General features: G+C 46.3%; 1 protein-coding gene and 1 long non-coding RNA gene across 5 annotated transcripts; one reads left to right on the top strand and one right to left on the bottom strand.

Annotated features, from left to right (window-relative positions):
* The first annotated feature begins 76 nt into the window (after positions 1–76).
* CSTA (cystatin A) lies at positions 77–26,594 on the top strand. 3 transcript variants are annotated; one of them, XM_070072205.1, is made up of 5 exons: positions 132–314; positions 4,093–4,217; positions 13,673–13,874; positions 22,362–22,463; positions 26,364–26,594. In XM_070072205.1, exons 3-5 carry the CDS (start codon positions 13,809–13,811, stop codon positions 26,493–26,495), a joined length of 300 nt encoding a protein of 99 aa, XP_069928306.1. In that variant the 5' UTR covers positions 132–314; positions 4,093–4,217; positions 13,673–13,808; the 3' UTR covers positions 26,496–26,594. The 3 variants fall into 3 exon arrangements, with proteins under 3 accessions (XP_002716862.1, XP_069928306.1, XP_089187915.1); XM_089331789.1 differs by lacking the exon at positions 4,093–4,217 and adding an exon at positions 11,349–11,457 and having other exon boundaries at positions 173–314; XM_002716816.5 differs by lacking the exon at positions 4,093–4,217 and having other exon boundaries at positions 77–314.
* Positions 13,026–19,513, bottom strand: LOC149127018 (uncharacterized). 2 transcript variants are annotated; one of them, XR_016233140.1, is made up of 4 exons: positions 19,252–19,513; positions 16,464–16,554; positions 14,340–14,463; positions 13,026–13,149 (listed from the first exon to the last, which is right to left on the bottom strand). It is a non-coding gene; the product is annotated as an uncharacterized LOC149127018 (long non-coding RNA). The 2 variants fall into 2 exon arrangements; XR_016233139.1 differs by lacking the exon at positions 19,252–19,513 and adding an exon at positions 17,993–18,487.

Raw genomic sequence — 26,594 nt, forward strand, 5'->3', positions numbered from 1 at the left:
CTCCGCCCTCTGAAGGCAAAACAAACACTTTGCTTTTGCCAAGCCAGAAAGCCAGCAGACACCCTGGTCACGGGGTTTCAGTTTCCAACCCGCAGGGGCCTGATGAGAAAATTCTCGGAGAGCGCCCTCTACAGGAATTCTGGGAAACGCAGGCTTTCCTCTTCCCCCCAGCCGGTTTGTGCGAGGCCGGGCCAACGTGGTGGGAGTGCAGGACAGAGGCAGAGCCCCCGGGGCCACCTGCTCTTTCCTCTTCCCCGTTTCCTCTGACCTCCGGCCGCCGGGGGAACTCTGAGAAACCTTCAGCGCCTCTCCAGGTACGTTTGAAAACCTCTGCGGGAATGTGGGGGTGGAGGGATTGTATAAAACTGGAGTCCAGGGGTCTTGTGTATAGAAACTGGCTGGAGCAGAGATCCTAGTCCCAGGAGTGCCCCCGACCCCGGATGCCTACGAGTGGCCACAGGCAGCCACCCACCAACCACCTCGCAAGCTCTTGTGTGTATTTCTAACATGCAGACACCCCTGGAGAGCGGCTGGCACACCTGCACGCCCCTTACTCTCCACGGAGCCCTCCTTGCCTTCCTCCTCCTCTTCTTCAAAAGTCACCGCGCAGGCCTGGGCCTGATCAGACACCCGTTGGTCACAGCTCTGATACTGGAGCCCTCAGTCCACACCTGCCCCAGCCCCTCTTCAGAGGCTGGCTCCTCTGTCCCCTGCAGGACCCTGGTCTGCTCTGAGGATGACCGGGAGGGCCTGAGCTTTGTAATCCTCCTGGCTCCTGGCTTTGGCCTGACCCAGCCCCAGCCATTGCAGCCATCTGGGGAGTGAACCAGTGGATGGAAGATCTCTCTGTGTCTGCCTCTACCTCTGTCTATCTCTGCCTTTAAAATAAAAATAAAATAAATCTTAAAAAAAAAACTTGTTTGGGAACGTTTATAACAGCATTACTTTAATAACCAAAAACTGAAAACAACCCAAATGTTCATCAGCAGGTGAAAAAATACACTGGGGTATACTGATACCACTTGAACAAAATCCTACTCAACAATAGTATTAATACTTGCAACAATATAGACGAACCTCAAAACTGTCAGGTGAAAGAAGCCACACACAAAGAGAGGCCACACTGTTTGATGCCATTCATATAAAGAACACGGAGCGAAGCGGGCACCTGGGCTGGCAGTTAAGACACCAGTTAACACCTGTGTCCCGCATCAGCGTTCAAGTCCAGACTCTGGCTTCTGACTCCTCTTTCCTAACAGTGTAGACCCTGGCAGGCAGCAGGTGATGGCTCAAGTACTAGGGTCCCTGCCTCCCACGTGGGAGACCTGGACAGAGTTCCCAGCTCTCGGTTTCCAGCTACAGCTGTTGTGGGCATTTACAGAGTGAACCCCCGGAATGGAGTCATTCGCTCTCCCTCTGTGTGTGTGTGTGTGCCTCTCAAATGGTAAACTTTTTGATTAATGATAGTAAGTAGATTAGTGCTTCCTTGGGGAAGGAGGGTGTAGAGAAGCCCGGGCCAGGGCAGGGCAGGGGGAGTTGGCGATTACAACAAGGAGTGAAGAAACTTGGGAATGACTGTGGTATCTATGTATGTCTGCATTTACATATAAGTCAGGAGTTATGCAACTGAACATTTTAAATATATAATTTATTTTAAGTCAATTATACTGCAGTAAAGCTGTAATTCTTTTAAAAAAATTTGAGTAACAGAGAATCACAGAAGAGCTAAAAAGCTCCTCCAAGGCCCACCCCAAGTGCCTCTTCTCGGATTCTTTCTCCAGCTCTCCAGACAGAGTTGGTCCCAGTGCAGACACTTCCTGTGCTGTAATTAAAGGCATTTTTGAAGACTCATTTTATTTATTTGAAAGGTAGAGTGACAGAGGGTGGGAGGGACAAAGAGACAGAGATCTTCTGTCGACTGGTTTGCTCCTCAGATGGCCACAATGGCCAGCACTGGGCCAGGCCAAAGCCAGGAGCCAGAAGTTCTTCTGGGTCTCCCAAGTGGATGGTAGGGGCCCAAGCACTTTGACCATCCTTGGCTGCTTTCCCAGGTGCGTTAGCAGGGAGCTAGATTGGAAGGGAAGTAGCTGGGACTCGAACTGGCGCTCCAATCTGTGCTGTTGGCATCACAAATAGTGGCTTAACCTGCTGTGCCCCAACGCCAGCCCCAGGAGGCATTTTTCATGTGTTCCTCTTCCTCTCTGAGCAGATAGATCCATTGGAAAGCTGGTGGGCTAAGCAGTAAATAACCATAAGATTACCCAATTATGATTTTTCCTGGACAAGACAGCTGACTCACGAGTTAAAAGGGCTTTGGCCGGCACCGTGGCTCAATAGGCTAATCCTCCACCTTGCGGCGCCGGCACACCGGGTTCTAGTCCCAGTCGGGGCGCCGGATTCTGTCCCGGTTGCCCCTCTTCCAGGCCAGCTCTCTGCTGTGGCCAGGGAGTGCAGTGGAGGATGGCCCAAGTGCTTGGGCCCTGCACCCCATGGGAGACCAGGAGAAGCACCTGGCTCCTGCCATCGGATCAGCGCGGTGCGCCGGCTGCAGCGCACCGGCCGTGGTGGCCATTGGAGGGTGAACCAACGGCAAAGGAAGACCTTTCTCTCTGTCTCTCTCTCTCTCACTGTCCACTCTGCCTGTCAAAAAAAAAGGGGGGGGGGGGCTTTGACGGCTGCCCTGGAGGTCACCACACAGCGGCATTTCAGAGGGTCTACACGACTGACTTGTAGGCAAACTTTGCTCACCAGTTGAGGCCAACCCAGATTTGAACATACATATCAATCCAACGAGAGCTGCTGCTCATTCTCACCTCAGAATTCCCCAGTGAGAGCCCATCTGTGGGGACAGCAATCACCACGCACCGGCCCATTATGTCCTGGACATGCCCACCTTGACTCATGGTGGGGGTGCGGTGGAGCTTCCCACCAAGCTCACGTGAACCTGCTCATGTGAGTAGCAGCTCAGAACTGTCTCAGCAGGGCCCAGCCTCCAATGCTGACTGATTGGCAAAAGGGCGTTTGGAGTCCCATAGGGTCTTGTCTGTGCCCCAAGATCCATGAGGGGAGCTGAGTACCCTTCTGCTCTCACAGTGTGCACCCAAAGCCAGAACTGCGTCTCAGCCGATTGTCAGACACTGGCCAGGCCTGAGAGCACCACGTGTTGAGGGGGTTCGGTCCCCAGCCCAGCTCTGCCATGACTGTATGTGACCATGAGCAAGACACTTTGTCTCTCCTGCATTCAACATCCTCATGTGTAAAAAGGGCCTAGTTTCAATCTGTGATTATTTAAAAAAAAATTAGGGAAAGATGTAGACAACTCATTTTTTTAAAAGATTTTATTTATTTGTTCGAGAGGCAGATTTACAGATAGAAAGAGGCAGAGACAGAGAGAGAGGTCTTCCATCTGCTGGTTTATTCCCCAAATGGCCACAATGGCCAGAGCTTTGCCGATCCAAAGCCAGGAGCCAGGCTCTTCCTCCGGGTCTCCCACATGGGTGCAGGGGCCCAAGGACCTGAGCCATCTTCTACTGCTTTCCCAGGCCATAGCAGAGCTGGATCGGAAGAGGAGCAGCCAGGACACAAACTGGAGCCCATATGGGATGCAAGCACCGCAGGCAGAGGTTTAACCTACTGTGCTACAGCACTGGCCCCAGACAACTAATTTAACAAACAAACAAACAAAAAAACAACAAAAAAAACCTTTTGTTTTGTTTGTTTTGAGAGGCAGAGAGACAGAAAGAGCTCCCACCTGCTGGGGCACTCCTCAAATATGCCAAGGCAGGGCAAGGCCAAAGCCAGGAGCCAAGAATGCCATTCAGGTCTCCCACATGGTTGGCAGGCATCCAAGTCCTGGAACCCTCACCACTGCCTCCCAGGTCTGCCATGGCAGGAAGCTGAAGTCAGGAGCCACAGCTGGGTGCTTCAGTGCGTCTTAGCTGTTGGACTAACCGTCTGCCCCTTGACTAATTTTTAAATAGGATCACTGTTTAGAAGAAAAAGAAGTGATGCTCCAGTTAATGCAGGAGTGGGAGCCAGTGCCTCATTCCTGTTTCCTCTGTTCCTCTGTTCCTTGTCGCTGCTCTCTCCCAGGGACCCCGAGACATCCCGTTCCCAGGTTGCATCACTAGATAAAGTTGAGGAGCCACATGACCCATTCCGGATGGAGAGTTTGGGAGCATGCCTTTATCCAGCAGCCAGGGAGTGGTAAGCACAAGGTAACAGAGAGGAAGAAGACAGCCAGTGCTCCTTATAGCCTGATGGAGGAGAAAGACAAGTAAATAGCCAATTATTCACTCAGTAGACACTGACTGTCTACCGTCTGCCAAGCATCATCCCAGGCTCCAGGGATACAGCCATTTTTTCTAAGCAACAAAGAGTACAAAAATAACCCCAAAAAGCACAGGTAGTGAATGGTGTTGAAGCTGTTGTGAATAGGGTTACTGTGAGTAGAGACTTGGGCGGGGGGGGTGCCGCAGGAGAATTCTTCTCTTGGACTAGGACGTTTCCACTGAGATGTGATGGATACGAAGGCTTGGAGGAGATGGAAAGAGCACTCCTAGCCCACAAAGCATCAAGGGTCCAGAGTCCGAGGTGCAGAAAAGCTTGGCCTGCCTCGGTGGAACCAAATGAGGCCGGCACACCCAGAATGCGTCAAGGGGAAAACATCATGGCTTGATGTTGTAGAGTTAAGCAAAGACTGAATCACGCAAGGTGCATCAGGCTGTGGTAAGGAGTCCGGGATTTGTTTCCTCAAGTCAGTGGGAAGATATCAGAGGAATTTATTTATCCATTAGTTGAATACCATTTAATTGGCACTTGCAAAAAGCCCTCTGATTGCTGTGTGGAGAACAAGGAACACATGAGACTTTTTGTGCAAGAAAAGGCAGAATTTTCTGATGGGTTGGGTTTGGCGATTTTAAGAAAGCAAAGCACGGCTTTCCCCTCTGGATTGAGCAGCCGGGCAGCGGGGCAGGAGACTGCGGGAGGAGGCGTCAGCACAGGGCAGGGTGATTCCACCCCACAGCTCCAGCCAGACACAGCAAATGGCTCATGGCTCGCAGCCCAAGCCGCTGCCTCTGGTCCAGATCTTTTTTTTTTTTTTTTTTGTCATAATTTTATTTTTTTTTTCATTTATTTTTTTTTAACTTTTATTTTTTATTTTTTTTAACTTTTATTTAATGAATATAAATTTCCAAAGTACGATTTATGGATTACAATGGCTTCCCCCCCATACCGTCCCTCCCACCCACAACCCTCCCCTTTCCCACTCCCTCTCCCCTTCCATTCACATCAAGATTCATTTTCGATTATCTTAATATACAGAAGATCAGCTTAGTATACATTAAGTAAGGATTTCAACAGTTTGCTCCCACACAGAAACATAAAGTGAAAAATAATAGATGATTTTTTTTAAATGATGATGAAATCAGATCAGACCTATTGTCATGTTTAATCCCAGTGAGAGTCAAGTTGGGAGCTGATAATTTCTTTCTTTTTTTTTTTTTTTTTTTACAGAGGATCAGTTTAGTATGCATTAAGTAAAGATTTCAACAGTTTGCACCCCCATAGAAACACAAAGTGAAATATATTGTTTGAGTACTCGTTATAGCATTAAATCTCAATGTACAGCACATTAAGGACAGAGATCCTACATGAGGAGTAAGTGCACAGTGACTCCTGTTGTTGACTTTACCAATTGACACTCCTGTCTATGGCATCAGTAATCTCCCTATGCTCCAGTCATGAGTTTCCAAGGCTATGGAAGCCCTCTGAGTTCTCCGACTCTTATCTTGTTTAGACAAGGTCATAGTCAAAGTGGAGGTTCTCTCCTCCCTTCAGAGAAAGGTACCTCCTTCTTTGAAGACCTGTTCTTTCCACTGAGATCTCACTCACAGAGATCTTTGGCCAGAGTGTCTTGGCTTTCCATGCCTGAAATACTCTCATGGGCTTTTCAGCCAGATCCGAATGCCTTTAGGGCTGATTCTGAGGCCAGAGTGCTATTTAGGACATCTGCCATTCTATGAGTCTGCTGAGTATCTCACTTCCCATGTTGGATCACTCTCCCCTTTATTTATTCTATCGGTTAGTGTTAGCAGGTACTAGACTCGTTTATGTGCTCCCTTTGACTCTTAGTCCTTTCATTATGATCAATTGTGAACTGAAATTGATCACTTGGAATAGTGAGATGGCATTGGTACATGCCACCTTGATGGGATTAAATTGGAGTCCCCTGGTATGTTTCTAACTCTACCATTTGGGGCAAGTCAGCTTGAGCATGTCCCAAATTATATATCTCTTCCCTCTCTTATTCCTACTCTTATGTTTAACAGGGATCACATTTCAGTTAAATTTCAACACTTAAGAATAACTGTGTATTAATTACATAATTAAACCAGTCATATTAAGTAGAACAGACAAAAAAACTACTAAGAAGGATAATGTATTAAGTTGTTCATTAACAGTCAGGGCTATGCTGATCAAGTCACCGTTTCCCATAGTGTCCATTCCACTTCAACAGGTTTCCTTTTTGGTGTTCAGTCAGTTGTCACCGATCAGGGAGAACATATGGTATTTGTCCCTTTGGGACTGGCTTACTTCACTCAGCATGATGTGTTCCAGATTCCTCCATTTTGTTGCAAATGACTGGATTTCGTTGTTTCTTACTGCGGTATAGTATTCTAAAGAGTACATATCCCATAATTTCTTTATCCAGTCTACCATTGATGGGCATTTAGGTTGGTTCCAGGTCTTAGCTATTGTGAATTGAGCTGCAATAAACATTAGGCTGCAGACCGCTTTTTTGTTTGCCAATTTAAATTCCTTTGGGTAAATTCCAAGGAGTGGGATGGCTGGGTCGAACGGTAGGGTTATCTTCAGGTTTCTGAGGGATCTCCAGACTGACTTCCATAGTGGCTTGACCAGTTTGCATTCCCACCAACAGTGGGTTAGTGTCCCTTTTTCCCCACATCCTCGCCAGCATCTGTTGTTGGTAGATTTCTGTATGTGAGCCATTCTAACCGGGGTGAGGTGGAACCTCATTGTGGTTTTGATTTGCATTTCCCTGATTGCTAATGACCTTGAACATTTTTTCATGTGCCTGTTGGCCATTTGGATTTCCTCTTTTGAAAAATGTCTATTGAGGTCCTTGGCCCATCTCTTAACTGGGTTGTTGGTTTTGTTTTTGTGGAGTTTCTTGATCTCTTTGTAGATTCTGGTTATTAACCCTTTATCTGTTGCATAGTTTGCAAATATTTTTTCCCATTCTGTCGGTTGTCTCTTCACTCTCCTGACTGTTTCTTTTGCAGTACAGAAACTTCTCAATTTGATGCAATCCCAATAGTTAATTTTGGCTTTGACTGCCTGTGCCTCCTGGGTCTTTTTCTGGTCCAGATCTTGGCAGCCTCAATCCCAAGTCACTGCAGCAGCATCCCGACTACGAAGCTCAGCTGCCTGGCCTCCCGCCTCTCGCCGTGCTGCTCCTCCGTGTTGGTTTTCACGTGTCCTGTTGCACTGTTCTCATCCGTCTCCTTCCCCTGCCGGTCTCAGGGGAAGCTGTGCCTTGCTTCTCCACTGGCTGATTCTCTGCTTTCTATGGCACACTACAGAGAAACAAATGTTGACACTGAACGTTTTTCAGAGAGCCATTTAAAATTTACACCCAGACAGTGTAAAGGGAGGAACTAAATCCTAATGGTCTGTAGCAGGGCTGGAAAAGGGTGACATCTTTCCTCCCTGTACTAGAGTTAACGCGGACTCTCCTATGACAACAGGTTAATGGGGAAAAGCACTAGCAGATCTATTTTATTCTTTCACATGATACAGGAGGCTTCAGAAATGAAGACCCAAAGACCCAGGGAAAGGTGTCTACTTTTGTGCTTACAGTCAATGAAGAATGGGCAGCCACACAGAAATGTCATTGGCTGGGAAGGATGTGACCTAATGGTGACAGGCTGTGCGGGGAAACCCTGCAAGGTCTCTCTGTTCCAATTCCCCTCTGTGTGGCTTTCCTTCCTCCTCTAGACCCTCTAGAATGAGAGGCATCTGGTCTACTACCACAGAAGGTAGGCCAGGGGGCATAGCAGGTTAAGCTGCCACCTGCAACGTTGGCATCCCATATGAGCACCAGCTCAAGTCCCAGCTGCTCCACTTCCGATCCAGCTCCCTGCTAATGTTCCTAGGAAAGCAGAGAAGGTTGGCCCAAGTGCTTGGGGCCCTAAACCCATGTGGGAGACCCAGAAGAAGCTCCTGGCTCCTGGCTTCGGCCTGGCCAAGCTTGGTTGATGCAGCCATTAAGGAAGTGAACCAATGGATAGAAGATTCTCTCTCTCTCTCTCTCTCTCTCTCTCTCGCATTCTCTCAAATAAAACAAATCTTTGAATTTAAAAAAAAAATGGTAGGTTAGAGAATATCTTTAGGGTAAGCAGGAAAGGCAAGGGAAGGTTAGAGTAAATTTCTAGGTTTTATGGCTGTCATTGGAGGAAAGGGGCTCTGATTCCTATGGTCTGCTTGAAGAAGGGGAATTCTTCGCTTCGGTGGCCTGCTTGGGGTGAGACAGAGGAGCAGGAGAAAGACTGGAAAAGGCCAGAAAGGCATGACTTTGGAGTCCCTTTCAATGTTTTTTAGTTCCAAGTATTCAGCATGTCAAAGCTCCATACTTTGGGGTATCATTTCTGAACCCCAACATTAGTGAGGAAGTTTATGAGAGCAAACCATTTCTTAAAGATTTATTTATTTACTCCCCTGCTTTCCCAACAAATCATTTTTGGGATAGCAGTTTTTATAATTGCATTTAGGTGAACACACAATTATGTAAACATTTTATTTGAGAAGTAATAATTTGCTACATCTGTAATCACGTAGAAAATATAGAAAGTGCAAATTAGGCATTTTATAAGGGAAAAACTCTATTATTTTATGAGAAAATAACTAGTTTCCCAGATTAAATCTTAATTCCATTAAAGTTCTTCAGAAAATTTCCCAAATATTTCATCAAGAAAATGAAATTTCTTCTCAGAGATTATGACTTACGATACTAAAAGATTCTGTTCTAGACCATATTTGAGAAAATATATTCGATAGTAGTCAAAATTTATTATGGGAAAAATCCTTGCACTTCGTAGTAAAGTAGCAGTACAGAACTGAAGTTATTGTTGACAATATACTGAAATAAAATATATTCAAGTCTAACAAGACCTTTGTCTGCTACACATCACTGCTTCTAATTCTTTGCACCTCAAAGGTCAGTGGTCTGTTAATGTTTTCCAACCTCCTGTCTTCAGCTTCACCAAAAATGATAATAGCCAATGTGGCATTTTTTTATTTCTCAAGGCTTTTATGAAATATGATTAAAATTAAATTTCTATCTCTAAGGCCACTGGAATATCGAGGTCCATTATTTCTCATTTCTACACTACAGTACTAAGGCCTGGATTACATTGTTTTGCAAAGATCACTCTCCCCAGCATTATCCTGGCAGGGGAGAGGCGGTTTTTCTTTTGCCAATTATATTGTTGTACTTTCCTCATTGCTTCCCTTGCTTAAGCCTGCTCTTCTCCTGTATTCCTGAATTTTACTAATAATACAATTATATTCCGGGTCACCCCCCAGAAAACGTCTGTCAGCCATTCAACTTCCTTTTTCTTGTCCTTTCCCCACTACTATATTACTGATAAAATTGTCATAGCTGTCCCATTCCTCCCCAGGCCATTGGTCACAACTTTGGGTCAAGTTCTCTTTAACTTTTTGTTGTTCCAATGACAACTTCCCAACCAGTCTTTCTCCAGAATTTCCTCCTCCAGTCCAGCTGTGATGTTATGACGTATATATGTCATATCTATATAAATTGGTCTTCATCTTTAGTTCCTGGCATGAAGACCCCAAGCCCTCATAATTCACTGAGCATCAGGGATGCTGGCAGAATCCTTTGTTCTGATGTTTGGTCTTTGACCCTGGTTCCAGAAAGCCAGCCTCCAATCCCTTGGATAGTCTCAGGGTAGGCGTATCTTTTGTTGGGATGAGGCAACTCCTGGTGGGCTCTTGGATGGCAGCCTGGTCAACACAAAGACCAAGCCTTGATGAAAAGCTTAGAACTCTCAGCCCCACCCCACGGGCATCCTTTGGGAAGGGGGAGATCTAGTGGATTCCACCTTAGTGATGAAACTGCCATAAAAATCGCTGGACTGTGGGGTTTGGGGCGTTTCTGGGCTGGTGAATACATTTACATGCTGGGAGGTGGAGCCCCCAACCCCAACTCCACAGGACAGGGACCTTCCAGAGCCTAAACTCAGGACCCTTCCAGAATCCAGTGTGCACCTCTTCCTGGCTGTCCATCTACATCCTTTATTAAATAATAAACTGGCAAATGTGGAACCCTGAGCCCTAGAGCCATCCTAGCAGATTATGCAGCCTAATGAAGGGGCTGTGAGAACCCCAATTACAGCGAGTCCGTCAGAAGTACCTACCGGGCACAACCTGGGACTTATGATTGGCATCTGAATATAGGAGGCAAAGGAGAGGTCCTGTAGAATTCTGCCCTTAACCCGTGATGTCTGACGCTAACTCTGTTTAGTATCAGAATTGAACTGAACTGTAGGACTCCCAGTCAGTGTGTGTGATACGGGCGGGAGGAGGGGGACATCCCCCACTTGCGTGACCAAGTACACTGAAATGTGTTGAGCCCATAGCAGGAGCCAACAGTCGGCTGGTGTTTACGCCTGCCTACACATTGCTTCCGAGTTTATCCTCCTAAAGCACAAACCATTTCTGTAGCGCTCACAGTGCTCAGTGGCCTCGCTGACCCAAGAATCAAGGTGTAAGCCGTCGCCATGATCCTTCCTCCATCGGCCCCACCTGCTGCTCTGCCCTTCACTGCGGGACAGCCCGGAGGAGTGACGGGGTCCTCCCCATGAGCACACACCCCAAATGGGGCCCTCACCCATTCAAGGCAATGCGCAGACGCGGAGGTTGTTCAGAGTCTCCTGAGAACGTTAGAAGGCGCAGGATGAGAGCAAGATCCGGAATACGGAAGTTTTCCAAAGGCAGCCTTGCTTCCCCACCCATCTCAGGGGCGGGGCTGACGGGTTTTAGTGGCTGTGTCCGCGGTATAACCACTGCCGCGATACAGAGATGGAGCAGTTCCACCTCTCCCGGGCTTCCTCCTTCCCCTTTGCACCTACGCCTTCCCTCACCCCCATCTCTACAACGTCTTCATCCACTTTTTCTCACTGTAATTTTGTTTCTTCTAGAGTTTCACGCAAATGGAATGAGACATCTACAGCTCTTTGTGTTTCTCTCTTTCACTTTCAAAGACTTTCTGTTTATTGATTTTATTTATTTGAAAAGCAGAGACAGACAGACTCTGACAGAGAGAAGTCTCCAGCCCCTGGTTGCTCCTCAAATGCCTTCTCTTCACCTGAACGCTCACCTATATTGCTGAGTGTGCTACTAATCTTAAAGGTATTTTTAAAATAAGTGTCTATTCAACTTAACAATTAAAAGACAAAAGTAATATTTGCTTTGGAAACAGTGTTTACTTCTCAAAAAGTTCTTGAGAATCAAGAGAGAAGAGCTAAGAGCAATAGGACATAGGCACACGAAAGTACAGAAGACTTGCTGCTTATCCAGTCCCCACCACTAGGGATGTTGGATATGGATGTCCTGGACTAGGAAGTAAGCAAGGCCGTGGAAACAAACTGTGCCCTCAGTAAAAGCTGTGGGCCAGACTATGAAAGGTCTTGACTTGGGAAGGCCACACACAGATGAACAGAACCTGATGTGACTGTGGCAGGTTGTCTGTGGTCAGAGCCAGCAGTCTCTGAACACTGAGCCAGAATTCAGACAACTTTGTGGCCTCTTGAGGGAGCACCTTGCCATCCACATTAGCTATTCTCCTCAACACAGGGCATGAAGGCATTCAGAATGGAGAGCCACCTGCCCAGCATCCCCTGGATTAGCCAGCAAGACACCCATCTCCAGGGATTTGCCAAGCACCTGCCCAGTATCATAAAGAATGCAGCAACCCGCAAACTGTTGAAATCTTTACTTAGTATATACTAAGTTGATCTTCTATATATAAAGATAATTGAAAATGAATCTTGATGAAGAATGGGATGGGAGAGGGAGTGGGAGATGGAATGGTTGTGGGTAAGAGGGAGGTTATGGAGGGAAAAGCTGCTATAATCCAAAAGTTGTACTTTGGAAATTTGTATTTATTAAATAAAAGTTAAAAAAAAAAGAATGAAGCACCCCTCTGTGTAATAGTAGACAAAAATCTCTAAAATGCATTGTTAGGGAAAAGAGTTTATCAAAAGAGTTTATGTAGTAGGGTGCCATTTATATACAAGAAAAATATACATACATATATACATATACATATATATGTATGCTTAAATGTGTATATATACACAAAGATATGTGTATGAGAGGTCTTCAAAAGTTCATGGAAAATGGGCATTATCTTTTGATTCCATTTTTGCAAGAACTTGTTGTGCTCTGTGTGGGTGTTCATAGTTAATAATTTATGTATATGTGTCATAGATTATGTCTTTGAAGGAAACACAGGAAGGCAGTGGTAGTTTGTAGAATAGACTGGCAGCCAAGGCGAGGATGAATGAAGACTTCATTATTGTTATAAGCCCGTGGGTTCCTGTAGAGCATTTTTGACACGTGTATGGATTACATATTTCCAACACTGAATAAAATACCATAAGTAAATATTGAAACAGCATAGTGATTTTGCTTCTAGATAAGTTGCCCACAGAAGCCCTCATTTATGTACAAAAGGGGGAATATGTAATATCATCTGTAAGTGTGAAACATTAGAAAGAACCACATCTTCACTGACAGAGAATCACAATTAGAATGAACAGATCTAATGGAGAGCAGCATGCAGCAGTTAAAGGACATGAACTGGACCGATCTGCACCTCAACTTGGAGAGACTCCAAATCATATTGAGTAGACAATGAGCATAAGATAGAATATAGATTTAGCACACAATTTAAGCAAAAAATTTATAACACCTACCTGAGAGTATAAAACTGGTCCAGTAGAACACCAGACTCCCAGTGTCATTTACCTCTGGAGGGCAAGGTTGCACCAGACTGCGAAGCTTCCTCCACACCTGTAATATTTTATTTCTTAAAAGCATCTACAAAAAGAAGAAGAAGAAGAAGAAGAAGAAGAAGAAGAAGAAGAAGAAGAAATAAACATCACAAAGTGCTAGAAGGTTCCATTCTAAATGACATAAATATAGATGCTTGTTATGTTATTCTTTGTATTTTTCCGTAATTTAAACATTTCTAAAGTATGCAGCCAAGGTCACCCAAGGAGATCCTTTTACTTTCTGTATAAAGTCAGGTCAATTCTAACCAGTCGGCCTTGCATTCTTCTCAAGTATTCCTTTTTCAAGATAAAATTTTGTAGGCGAGGTCTTAACATTGGGAAATTGTGGCTGTGGTTTCAGATTTCATACTTCTGACTACGCAACAGGATGAAACCATTGGCAAAGAGAATGCAGGGACTTTGGGTGCTGGTTGTGTACCACTTCAGCGCACAAATCTTTGTTGATCCCAGTCCAGCGCCCCCATTCTTCCAAAGTCTACTTCCATATTCTGTTGAAGACGCAGCCAGACTTGCCCTGAAGCGAGTCATTTTCCTTTGCTTCTTCGTAGAAGAGATGAGCGCGTGACCTCCTTTGGTCTTCCTGGAAAGGCGGAGCTTGTGAACACCTTTTAAAAACCTGAGACTCCACCTAACCTGAACACTTGGGTTCCAGCAACCTGCTCGGCAGAGAAGCAATTAGCCAAAATGATACCTGGAGGCTTAACTGACGCCAAACCTGCCACTCCAGAAATCCAGGAGATGGTTAACAAGGTGAGTTGTTGCGTTTCAGGAAAAAGTTTGACCCACAGTCTTGTCCCACAGGTTGGCCCTGTGGGAAGGCTGTGGGTGAATAGGAAAGCCAGAACATGGGGAAATGTGTGGTTTTGTTCAAGTTTTCTTACCACCAAAATTGGAAAACTGAGCTTGTCCGATGAGACCTTGAGTAAACCTGAAGTCTGTGAACTTGAGACCTGGAGCAAGTCACGTTCCTTCTCAGGGTCTCTGCTTCCTGTTTGCAAAGGCAGACTTGGTACTGGGTCATCTCTAAAGCCTTACAATGTCTGATTCTAGAATTACTAATTCAGTTTCTGAGAAAACCTCTGCCAATCTCATGAAGCCAACACATAATGAAAGCCTAAGCTTGTTAACAATTTGATGACGTCAACTTTGCTCTGCAGGGAGATTTTGTTTAGATGTTCTGGAGGAAGAACCATATTGTAAAGGCAATCCACTTACCTACATCCTGCAGTCTGCCCACAGAGATGTTGCTTTAGTTGGGTAGTAAGTAGAAGGTGGTTGGAGTAGAAGAGAAGGGACACAATCTATGGTGACTCCGCCAAGTTCTAAGCAGCCAAATTAACTGTGGGAAAACCAGAACTCAATGTGTTTAGCAAGCTGGCACATTTTTCTAAGTGCTATTTTATTAGCTGTCAATCACCTAAATAATAAAAATGTGTTATAGTCCATATTTTATGAAGGAGAAAAACATATAAGTGGCTAATATAGGTTTGTAGTTTTGTTGCCTTATTTTCTTGTATCATTCCCTCTTGTTTTCTCTCTCTTAAACCCCTTTCTATCCACTGCTTGAAAACAAGATGGGAGTGGAAATGGTGGGATGCTGTGTCTCTGAGGAGCCAGGTGCTTGGGATTCTACTACTCCTTCTTTGGGGCTAAATATTTTCAAGAGTTTTGTTGGTTTGTTTTTAATAACTGCCTTGAAGATGTTTCTTCTTAGAGGAGATACTGATCCATTACTGACTTCATTTGGGTCCCTGTATCAGATCAGTGTTCTGGACAGGAGTCACCTGCAGGTCTTGATAAGAGATTCTGATTGAGGAGGTCCGGGTGGCCTAAGGGTCTGCATGTTTGCCAGACTCCCAGGGGATGCAGCAGCTGCTAACTATGAACTCCCTTGCCTGCAGGACCGGAGATACGTGCTGTCCTACAAGGACTGTGGGACCTGGGGCTTTTAAAAACCAGGGTGTCAAAATAAAAGTGTTCATTCCACTCGTAAAATGAAGCCCACACCTCTCGCCTTTTAATCTGTGCAGACGAGGTGAGATAATGTGCATAAAAATGCTTGCCTAGGTGAGACATCACAACGGCTTTCTTCAAATTTTTGCCTGCTATCAGCCCTGATCCTGAAAAAATTCATCTGACTTTCCAGGGATTTGGAGCTACAGAGGGATAGGGGGAAATAGAGATTTGAAATATTGATGACTAGGAGATTTTAATGGGTTTTTAAAAGCCTGTCACCTGGTTAGCAAGAATAATTAAAAAAAAAAAAAAAGGAGCAGCAGCTAGAAGGTCTTGTATTAATAACACCTACCTGTGAGCCACATCTTAAATTATAAAACTGATTAGAATGTGTGTTTCTTGCTGTGTTGCCTCAGGCTCCAACTTTGTCAGACAGCTGTAACGAGAGTTGGATACTAGCAAGAGCTGCTTCACCCCAGGGAGGTGCTGTGCCGTTTTGAAAGCCTTGACTTCCACTCAATCTCTCATTCGATCTTCTTAACCCCTGAGGTGGGCAGGAAAGCGTTATGTCCAGTTTCAGCCGATGAGATGAGGGTTCAGAGGTTAGGAACCACCTGGTTAGGAACCTAGCCTTCGCCCAGATTCTCGACTTCTTGCCCTTCCTGCCACACAGCGGCAGAATACGGAGAAGCCTGGTGAGGTAGGGGAAACTGGTTGACGGGGGATAGCACGGCCAACTTGTCCTGTCTGCGCAAGCGCAAGCCTCACATTCAAGTCCATGTGAGAAGAGCACGCCAGCGACTTGCTTCCTGCTACAGGCATTTCTTGGGTGTCTCCTACATGCTAACTATTATAGAAGCTGCAGAAGGGCGTAAGATATGCCCCTGCCTCCAGGAAATTTACAGTGTGCTTGGGGAAGTCAAGATATCTGAACAGAATATAAAGTGATATCCAATTACATGCTTTTTCTTTTTTTTTTTTTAAAGATTTATTTATTCTATTTGAAGGTCAGAGTTACACAAAGAGAGAAGGAGAGGCAGAGAGAGAAAGAGGTCTACCATCTGCTGGTTCAATTCCCAATTGGCCACAATGGCCAGAGCTGCACCGATCCAAAGCCAGGAGCCAGGAGCTTCTTCCAGGTCTCCCACGAGGGTGCAGGGGCCCAAGCACTTAGGCCATCTTCTACTGCTTTCCCAGGCACATTAACAGGGAGCTGGATCAGAAGTGGAGCAGCTGGAACTTGAACCGGCACCCATATGGGATGCCGGCACTACAGGCAGCGGCTTTACCCGCTACGCCACAGAGCCAGCCCTACATGCTTGTTCATAATCATAGGTTGTGGACCAGAGAGGACATTAGTGGTTCGTTATCATATCTCCTTACTTTTCAGGACTTGCTATGCGGTGCTTCAGCTCCCCGGATGCTGAACTCCCAGTTAGCTCTCAGCTGTCCTCAGGGGAATTCCTATGAAGTGCTGGAAATAAGAGGCAAAGCCAGTGAGCGCTTCCTAGTTTAGGAAGCAATTTAACATTGATTAAATCATTTATTGCCCAACAAACAACCCCATAGGGCAGGCATCCTTAGAAATGGAATCAGCTCTTTCTCCAAGGTTCTAGAACTGGGTAGGTCCCCACATAGTGCTAGGCAAATGGGTAAGGCATTGGTGATCACGTGCCCACTGTGATTGCCGGGATCCCAGGAACACCTCCACCACCAGTCTTTTACTTTGTAGTTTTTACTGTCGATTTCTGCATGCATTTCTGTTTTTCTAATTACTTGTTAAAATGCAAGTATGCTTGAGGCTGGACATTTGACTTGGCATTTAAGACATTGAATAGGGCCCCTTTGAGTCCCAGCTCCAGTTCCTAACTCCAGCTTCCTGTTAGTTCAGACCCTGAGAAGTAGCAGGTGATAGCCCAAGAAGCTAAGTTCCTGCAATCCAGGTCCAGGATCCAGACTGAGTTCCAGGCCCCCAGCTTAGGCTCCCCCACACACCTCCTAAATTGTGGGCATTTGGGAGTGAACCCGCAGATGGGAGCTCCCTTTCTCTCTCTCTCAAATAAGTTTAAAAAAGAAATTCTGCACTGCAACTGTTCTTAGAAAAGCAGGTGTTTATCAACTTTCTCTGTCCTTCTGTAGGAGCTCCCTAGTGGAATGCAAGAAGGGCAAGCACAGGGTCTGGGGTTGAGAGATGCGCATATTTTTGAGGGCAGAAGGAAAGAGCTTCCCCATTCGGTAGAAAACAAGCTGGGTGGGTGGCGCTGGTTCCCTGCACTAAGGGCTACAAAGGCACTTGGGTGCAGAGGGCACTTGGAAGAAGCCCCTCTTCCGAGATTGTCTGTGTTAGCTGAGCTCATTGCTTATCTCTTCCCTAAGGAAAGCAACAGTGAGTGGCCTTTCCATTCTGAAAATGTGAATGATGTAAACGATACAGTGTGAATTGCTACAGAGGGGAACAGGAATACAACGTGGTCTCTGCCCTCTAGGAAATTTACAAAACGCACTGGAGGTAAGAGAGATTAAAAAAAAAAAAAAAAAGAGGAAGAGGACCACAGCCATGAAAAGCCATAGTATGTGTAGTGACGGCTGATTAAACGAGTAGGCTAAAGAGCAAAGACCTCAGCGTCCTTATTGGTGATCCATTATCTTACACCCTACGCAGATATCCATTGGATGGGAATTCTGAGTATGTTTATGTGAAGAAATGTTATTGCAATCATTATTTTTAGAAGTAAGGGCCATGACACACACATACAAGCACGCACATATGCGCACACGCACACACACCCACCCACCCACCCCCACACACACATGACAGGTCGTAAAGCCGATTGCTGAATACCATTCCTGGGAAACACACACACAGCATGATTTGTTGGCCAGGACACTGCACAAACATCGTATCTACATACCATCCTGGGCACACCCTGGAGCCTAGCGTGTCGTGGCTGTCAGTCACCCCGTCCACACATTGGTGTTGCCTTCTCTTAACCACAGCTCAGCTGCCTCTCCCACTGCCCCACACCCAAAAAAACCTGCTGTCAGCTGCCCCGGAGTCCTCGAGCACTTACGCTCCCGTCTTCATCAGGACATGCCGAGGCCCACTCACCAGACTGGGCCCCATGACACATGGTTTGCACACTCCTCCACCGGGACTCCCAGGACCCGGGAACTCCTGGCATTGCAATCCTCATCAGAGATGGCCCCCACGGCCAGCACTGCCTCTCCAGCTTCTTCTGCTCTGCTCAAGGAAGACACAGAGCCACAGCAAACCCCGCCCCATTACAAATCTACAGATTCGTGCCAAGCAACCACTACAGGCCCCTGGGGCTATCAGAAACCCTGTTGGATGTTTTCCAGATGTCCTCCAGAGGTGGGCCTGTGCCTCCTCTCCCCTCAGTTGTTCAGCCCCACCCATTACCCACACCCCCACCAAGAGGACGCCTCCCTTCTTAGGAGAGTGCGGGGCTCTGGGAAGAACATGCCCCTACTGTCTCTCCTCCCAGTCTCAGGCTCTGTCCCCCTCTCTTCAGCCAGCCCTTCCTCTCTCGGGGAACTTCATTTCTTGCATCCTGGGGTCCCCTTCCTTCAAACCACTGTCACATGACAAATGTCCACAAGTCCCATCTTACCAGCCCTACCAAACTCTCCATTTTTCTGTAAAAATCCCCCCAGATATGGCCTCTCCACAATGCCACCATTATCATCTGTCCATTCTCTCTTAAATTATGCACAGCCCCCCGGGTTTCTGCAGATTGATGTGATTAGGAGAAATGCCTGGGCGTTGGGTGCCAGGTGGCTCAAATCCTCAGAGCCCAGGGGACTAACAACTTACCAGGAAGACCTGAACGAAAGCTCTGGGATAAGTGGGTTTTCCCAGGTGCTTCTCCCTGGTAGTTTCCTTCTCCTGGCTGTGGACCAAACGACAAGCCCACACTGTTCCCTCCGGCTCCTCAGCCAGCCACACGCACACAGACCGAGAAAGGGGAACGCCAAGTGCATTGAGTGCCAGGTGTGCCTGTTCACCGCCAGGCTCCAACCACCGTTCCTAGCTGACTTCCTCCTGCCAGTGCCCATCCTGAGACGCTCTTAGCACCACGCGACCCTCTGAAACGTCAGGTTTCATTGTGAGCTCCTCTACCCCTTGCCCAGCTCCTAGCTCAGATCTTACCACTCCGTGGTCTCACTGCACAGCGTGCAGCGTTCACCAGCAGAAATCTGGTTGAAGGGAAAGAGGGAGGAGGAGGCTGTGAGTTGCAAGCCTGGAGAACCAGAAATCAAGGCGCAATCTGACAGGCACCAGTGCACCTGGGGAAATAAACCAGAACACCAGTCCTCTCATGGAAAATTCTGGACTCGTAGATTGCACTCATGTAGCGGAAAGGTTACAGATGTGGCTGTGTTTCTAAACAATAAAATAAAAACTTGGGATAAACACTAACAATAACAATGACCAAGAAACTGAAAGCCAGAAGGTACATTATAGGCCAGACAGGTTATCAGGCAAGGGCTTCGAGATAATTATGCGGGTGATTTTCCCACTGAAGCACTCATGCTCTCCTCTTAGTCTCAGGATCATTTGCAAAATGAGGATGAAATTAATCAGTTCTGAGAAAGTGTAGCGGTTAACCCTTTCCAGTGAGCTCTTAACCACCGGTGCCTGGCTGCCCCCCCACCTCCTCGGGAAGCTCAGGATGGGTTGCAGAGGGGGAGCCTGACGCAGGAACCTGTGCTCACTCGGCTTCTCTCCGCACATCGCTGCCTCCCCGCATCTTACCCACACTCCCTCGCCCCGCGTCCGTTTTGTTCTCACGATCTGTCTTCTCCCTTTCCTCACGCTGGAGCTGCATTTTCCATCTCAGTTAGGCACGCACTTTCTATCTATTCCCAGAGAAACGGGTGGTGGCCCACAGAGTGGCCCCTCAAAATGGCGCTGAGTTTGCAGATGCATATGTCGTGGAAAACAATTCCAGTGCCCAAACTGTGCACTGCTGGGAAGGACTCACTAAAGTTTACAAATTGCATAAGGGACTCTATAGCTCCCTTCTCCTGCTCGGTCTGGGAATGCTGGCCTCTAAGGGCACCTCCTCTTGTGGAGGACGGAATGACGACCCTCCCAAGGTCTGCACACCCTAATCCCTGCACCCTGTGGACATGTGACCTTGCACAGCCAAAGGGACTTTGCCTGCAAGTAATTTGAGGCTCTGAGCTGGGAAGATCATCCTGGATGGTCTGGGTGCATACAGTGTAACCACAAGCTCTTTGTAAGAAGTGTGCATCAAGCCTGCACTCTGGGTTATAGATGTATTTTTCACAGGGACATAGATGAGCAATTCTGATCCTATTTTATCCATAGACTGGATCTGAAGAAATAAGCCAATATATTGTGAATAATGAGAGCCAGGCTTTTTCTTGGTATTTGAGAAGGGAATTACAAAGAAGGAAAAGACCAGAGCTAAGTGAATCCTGTAGATTAGAATCTCGATAGATTTTTAATCAGAAGAATACAAATATATCATACATGATAGATATAATGTGTCATATTAATACACATATACGAATACATATATAAGTATACACATATACATTACATCTTATGTGCCCTTATGCGATGCTGGAGCTGCAAGCGGTGGCTTAACCTACTATGCCACAGTGTCAGCCCGGTAGAATTCCAATTAAATGTAGAAGGAATTAGGGGCCAGCGCAGTGAACTAAAGCCCCAGCCTGCTGCGCTGGCATCCTAAATGGGCACCAGTTCAAGTCCTGGCTGCTCCACTTCCATTCCAGCTCTCTGCTAATCCGCCTGGGAAAGCAGCAGAGGATGGCCCAAGTCCTTGGGCTTCTGCTTCCATGTAGGAGACCCGGAAGAAGCTCCTGGCTCCTGGCTTCGGACTGGCTCAGCTCTGGCCGTTGCAGCCATCTGGGGAGTGAACAAGCAGATGGAAGACCTCCCCCCACCCTGTAACTCTTTCAAATAAGTAAAATAAATTTTAAAAAACAATGTAGAAGGAATTATAGAAAATTTAAAATGTTACCATTTAGCAAACACCACAGGAAAAAATATAAACAACAACCATCAATGAATGACGGTATGACGCGGAACAGGACAGCTGCATAGTCTGAGAGTGTCTCCTCTCTCCTCACAGGAGTTGCATTAATTTCCCAGGAGGGGCCGGTGCTGTGGCTCACTTGGTTAATCCTCTGCCTGCAGCGCCAGCATCCCATATGGGCGCCAGTTCTAGTCCCGGTTGCTCCTCTTCCCGTCCAGCTCTCTGCTGTGGTCCGGGAAGGCAGTGGAGGATGGCCCAAGTGTTTGGGCTCCTGCACCAGCATGGGTGACCAGGAGGAAGCACCTGGCTCCTGGCTTTGGACTGGCGCAGCGCCGGCCTTAGCGACCATTTGGGGAGTGAACCAACGGAAGGAAGACCTTTCTCTCTGTCTCTCTCTCTCTCTCTCATTTCTATAACTCTACCTGTCAAATAAAAAAAAAATTCCCAGGAGAAGATGTGGTGACTCTACAATGGAGAAAGTTGGCAGACATGTATATCCTGTAAGAATACACTACGAGTGTATCACTTTGCTGCTGTCCTAACCAAAAACCTCTCATGCTGTCCCAAGAGAAGATCAAATAAACCCAAACCGACATGCTGCGGATTAACAGGCCAGTGTTCTTCAAAAGTGTGAAGGTCATGAACAGCAAAGACCTAGGAATTAACCCAGAGTGGAGGAGAGGAAGGAGACATGACAACTGAATGCGACGTAGGCTCCTCAATGGGATCCTGGACCAGAAAAGGGACATTCTGGGGACAATTGGTAAAATTCTAGTAAGACCGATAGACTACTTAATAGTCATACTACGCCATGTTAAGTTCCTGGTTTTGGTTGTTATTGTAGGAATGCTATGAGAAAATTCAGTATACTATTTTTGCAACTTAAGTATGAAATTATTTCCAAAAATGTAAAATTAGTAGGAAGTAATGCTGTCCTGTGTTTTAGCAACTGAAAGCATACATAACTGTTAGAGCTTTAACAGTCAAAATGTTACTAGATTGCCTTGCTATACTGAGCATGTATGTAGTATGCAGCCTAATACAACAACATTTGACCGTTTAACCCACGTTGCCTTGAAATAGGTGTTTTCTGCTGAAATACTAACAATGGCTCACGGACCTCGGTACCATCTTTGAGGACATTTAGGAGCACGAGATCCCCAAGTTTGAAAATCACATAATGGAGCGCAATACAACTTTGGTAATTTGTTTCCTCTTTTCTCTTTTTAAGTTTAAAACACAGCTTGAAGAAGAAACAAATGAGAATTATGAAGAATTTGAAGCTGTGGAGTACAAAACTCAAGTAGTTGCTGGGATAAATTACTACGTGAAGGTTAGCATTTGGCATCCACCTTAACACTAAAAAATACTGTATCTATAATTTGATGTGCAGTTCCCTATTTCCCCTACCGTATAGTTTGTTCCTTCTGATTGTCCTAAAACTAAGATGCCTACTGTGATAGTTTCCAGGTAGTAGACTCTCAAGTTTGGCAGATAATATTCTATCTATACTATATTTTTCTTGTGAATTTATTTTTTAAAAGACTTATTTATTTGAAAGAGTTATACAGAGAGAGAAGGAGAGGGAGAGGGAGAGGGAGAGGGAGAGGGAGAGAGAGAGAGAGAGAGAGAGATCTTCCATCTGCTGGCTCACTCCCCAAATGGCTGCAACAGCCTGGGCTCGGCCAGGCAGAAGCCAGGAGCCAGGAGCTTCATTCAGGTCTCCTTCATGGGTGCAGGGACCCAGGGGCTTGGGCCATCTTTCACTGCTTTCCCAGGTCATTAGCAGGGAGCTGTATCAGAAGTAGAGCAGCTGGGACTTGAACTGGTGCCCATGTGGGATGCCAGCGCTTCAGGCAGCAGCTTTATCCACTATGCCACAGCACCAGACCCAGTGTAAACTATTTGTGCTCTTTAATTTTTATGTATTTGAAAAACAGAGAAACGGAGAGGCAGATACAGACAGAAGCAAAGAGATCTTCTATCCGTTGGGTCACTTGGCAAATGCCTGAAAGAGGCAGTGTGAGGCTAGGCTGAAGCCAGGAGCTGAGAACTTGATGTGGGTCTCCTACTTGAGTAGCAGAGACCGAAGTACTTGAGCCATTGCCTGCTGCCTCCCAGAGTGCGCATTAGCAGGAAGCGGAGATTGAAAGTGGAGCTGGGACCAGCAGCCAGGCCCTCTGATACATGGTGAGGTGCACCTGAACTGCTGTACCAGATTGCTTGCCCCCATTTTTGTCCAAGTACATTTTTGATTAATGTAATTTAACTTTTTTTGGGGGGGGGGGGACTCAAGTAGATTCAGCTGTGGCACTCTGGCGATAAAGTAGTGAAGAACTTTATATATTTAAAAAATAATTTTATAGATCTATCAAAAATTAAGTCATGTACCAACCCATTCTAATTGAAGAAAATTCTTTTGACTTTATTTAGAGGAGATCAATTCAACAAGTCCATTGTAGGTACTTGAGAACCATTTTTGTTCTTAAGTAATAAAAAGATGGGGCCGACGCTGTGGCATAGTGGGTTAACACCCTGGCCTGAGGTGCTGGCATCGCATGTGGGCAGCGGTTCTAGTCCCAGCGGCTCCACTTCCGATCCAGCTCTCTGCTGTGGCCCGGGAAAGCAGTGGAAGAAGTCCCAAGTCCTCAGGCCCCTGCACCCGCGTGGGAGACTCTGAGGAGGCTCCTGGCTCCTGGCTTCGTATCGGCTCAGCTCCGGCTGTTGCGGCCAATTGGGGAGTGAACCATAGGATGGAAGACCTCTCTCTCTGTCTCTTCCTCTTCCTCTCTCTCTCTCTCTCTCTCTCTCTCGCTCTCTCCTTCTCCTCTCTCTGTGTAGCTCTTTCAAATAAATACATAAAATCTTAAAGAAAACGTATTAAAAAGATGATCATAAAAATAGCATGCATTCAGGTGTATTTACTTATCCATTGGATGAGAGCACAGTTTGTCTTTCTTCTCTTGAACAATTAACTACAGAACAGATAAAGTTTGCAGTGTTTTCAGCACAGAAACAAAGCAAGTGCAGCCAGCTGGCTCTGAGAGAGGACGTTATGCGGATTGCAGCTCAGTCCGGCCCAGTCAGCTCTTGTTCCCTGCGGAGATACTCGTGACTGAGACCCTGCTCTGTAGTGGGACAGCCACCACGGTGTTTTCCGCCCTTCATAACTTGCTGTTCTGCACAGCGAGAAAAGATAATTTCCCAGGTAAAACTGATCCTGTCCAAATAAACAGCCCATCACAACTGGGACCAGTTTAATAACGTAAAAGTAATCCAAATGCGTAAGCTTCACATATTATTAACCCCCTGACGATTTAGTGAAACACTCATCAGAAAAGAATTCCAGAAAGCTCTTCCTCTGACTGCCCTGCGGCCCTGGTCTTAGCCAACTGTGCTTTCTCTCTCTCTCTCTCTCTCTCTCTCTCTCATCTTTCCTTCCTCCTGCTATCAAGCTTCTCCTGTTGGATTGTAGCCTCTGGCCTCAGGCACCCCCTTTACTACCTGGCAGTCTGGGTGCTGGTCCCTTTGCCCTGAGCCGCTGTGCTGATTTAAGGTCTTGCTAGTGACATGACAGTCTCTCTGGATCTTGGATTCCTGCCAAGAAGCGGGGTGGGAGAATGGAAGGACTACAGGCTTTGATGTTCCAGCAGCCCTGGGTTTGAGCCCTTGTTTGAACTGTTCTGTTAGTCAGCACCTGTCGATGAAGCCCCTCCTCTTCTCTGAATCTTGGATCCCTCAGCTGCACAACAGGTATAAATAACTTGCTGATGAGGAGTAAATATATAAGCACTTGCAATGTACCAAGCACTGTTCCAAAGCTCTGAGCTGGGCATGTGCTATCTCATTTAATCCTCACAGATCATCTATAGGTGTGATCACTTATCTTGGGTTACTAACGAGAAAAAGAAGCCTATAGGAGGTGAAGTTAACTAAAAAGGGAATATAAGTGTGTGAGGGGTTTTCAAAATCTTTGTGGAAAATGTGATTTATGAAAATCCTATGCATGGATTTCTCAATTTTTCACATCAAAATAAGCTTATCTGTTAATTCTGGTTTTCCCCAAACTTTCTGAAGTCCCCTGGTCGGAACCAGGATTTGGAGCGAGGGAGTCTGAGGCTTAGCGACTCACTGCTGCTGCTGGACAGATTTTCAAAGATGATGCATGTTCCAAGCACAAAATAGGTGCTTTAATTGGCTACACTTGGTACCATAAAGTGTTCATCTTAGTGATGGCCCATAGTAAGCATTTCATGCATGACATTTGTTAAAATTAGGAAAAGAAAGAACATCAAGTCATGATAAATATTAGGAGATGAAAACTTCTGTCTCAAAGAAGAATCCAACCAGAAATTTTTACCGTAAGTTCTCCAGGTTCTGGATAAATGCCTAATCCGCCCTTTCTGCTTTGCCGCCAACGACTTCCCACCGAGACCCTTTCACTTCACTGCTCCTCGGAGGTCTTCTGCCTCCCACCAGCAAGGCTGCGTGAAGTAGGTCCTGATCCACCCCGGATTTGCCAAGGCGGTTCTGATGTTCCTCTCTGGTGTCCAACTATGTGGCAGAGAGTGTTCCAATTTGAGAGTCGGAAAAACAGAGTCATCAAATTATAGGCTGTCACTCGTTCTCTTGCCCTGCACATCTTGTGAAAATAGAACACAATCTTGGACTGTCCTTTGTGCCAGATTATAATAAAAAATACAATGGCCGGCGCCGCGGCTCAGTAGGCTAATCCTCCACCTGCGGCGCCGGCACCCTGGGTTCTAGTCCCGGTCGAGGCACCGGATTCTGTCCTGGTTGCCCCTCTTCCAGGCCAGCTCTCTGCTGTGGCCCGGGAAGGCAGTGGAGGATGGCCCAAGTGCTTGGGCCCTGCACCCCATGGGAGACCAGGAGAAGCACCTGGCTCCTGGCTTCGGATCAGCACGGTGCACCGGCCGCAGCGGCCATTGAGGGGTGAACCAACGGAAGGAAGACCTTTCTCTCTCTTTCTCTCACTGTCCACTCTGCCTGTCAAAAAAAAATTTTTTTTAAATACAGTAAAATCACCCTGAGACCTGTGCTCCTTGCCATGCCTTTAGCCTGCCCTTTCTCTCATGCAATAAGGCAGTGGGTTTTGGAAGCAGAGTCTAAGAATGTGGGCCTGGGTCTCGAAACATTGTTTTGGTGAAGTCAACTGCTGGGTTGATACACACCCAGATGAATGAAGCTTCTTTTTCTTTTTTATGCCTTTCAGGTACGAGTAGGTGAAGACCGTTATATTCACATGAAAATATTCAAACCTCTTCCTGGACAAAATCAGGATTTGGTGCTTTCTGGCTACCAGATTGACAAAAGCAAGAATGATGAACTGATAGGCTTCCAGTAGCGTGTTCCCAAAGCGGTTTGATTCCTTGCACCAGCTATTGATTAATGATCCTTACTAACACATATAATCATCAATAAAGATACATTCTTTTCAAATAAA

The sequence above is a fragment of the Oryctolagus cuniculus genome, chromosome 4 (assembly GCF_051225735.1).
Source record: "Oryctolagus cuniculus isolate XC-2025 breed Fujian yellow rabbit chromosome 4, ASM5122573v1, whole genome shotgun sequence".
NCBI classification, from domain to species: domain Eukaryota; kingdom Metazoa; phylum Chordata; class Mammalia; order Lagomorpha; family Leporidae; genus Oryctolagus; species Oryctolagus cuniculus.

What these genes read in the sequence shown, in the direction of transcription:
- CSTA (XM_002716816.5), top strand. Translation starts at nt 13,809, where the DNA reads ATGATACCTGGAGGCTTAACTGACGCCAAACCTGCCACTCCAGAAATC. An exon ending in TCCAGGAGATGGTTAACAAG is followed by an intron (nt 13,875 to 22,361) that starts GTGAGTTGTTGC and finishes TCTCTTTTTAAG; the next exon opens with TTTAAAACACAGCTTGAAGA. An exon ending in GGATAAATTACTACGTGAAG is followed by an intron (nt 22,464 to 26,363) that starts GTTAGCATTTGG and finishes TATGCCTTTCAG; the next exon opens with GTACGAGTAGGTGAAGACCG.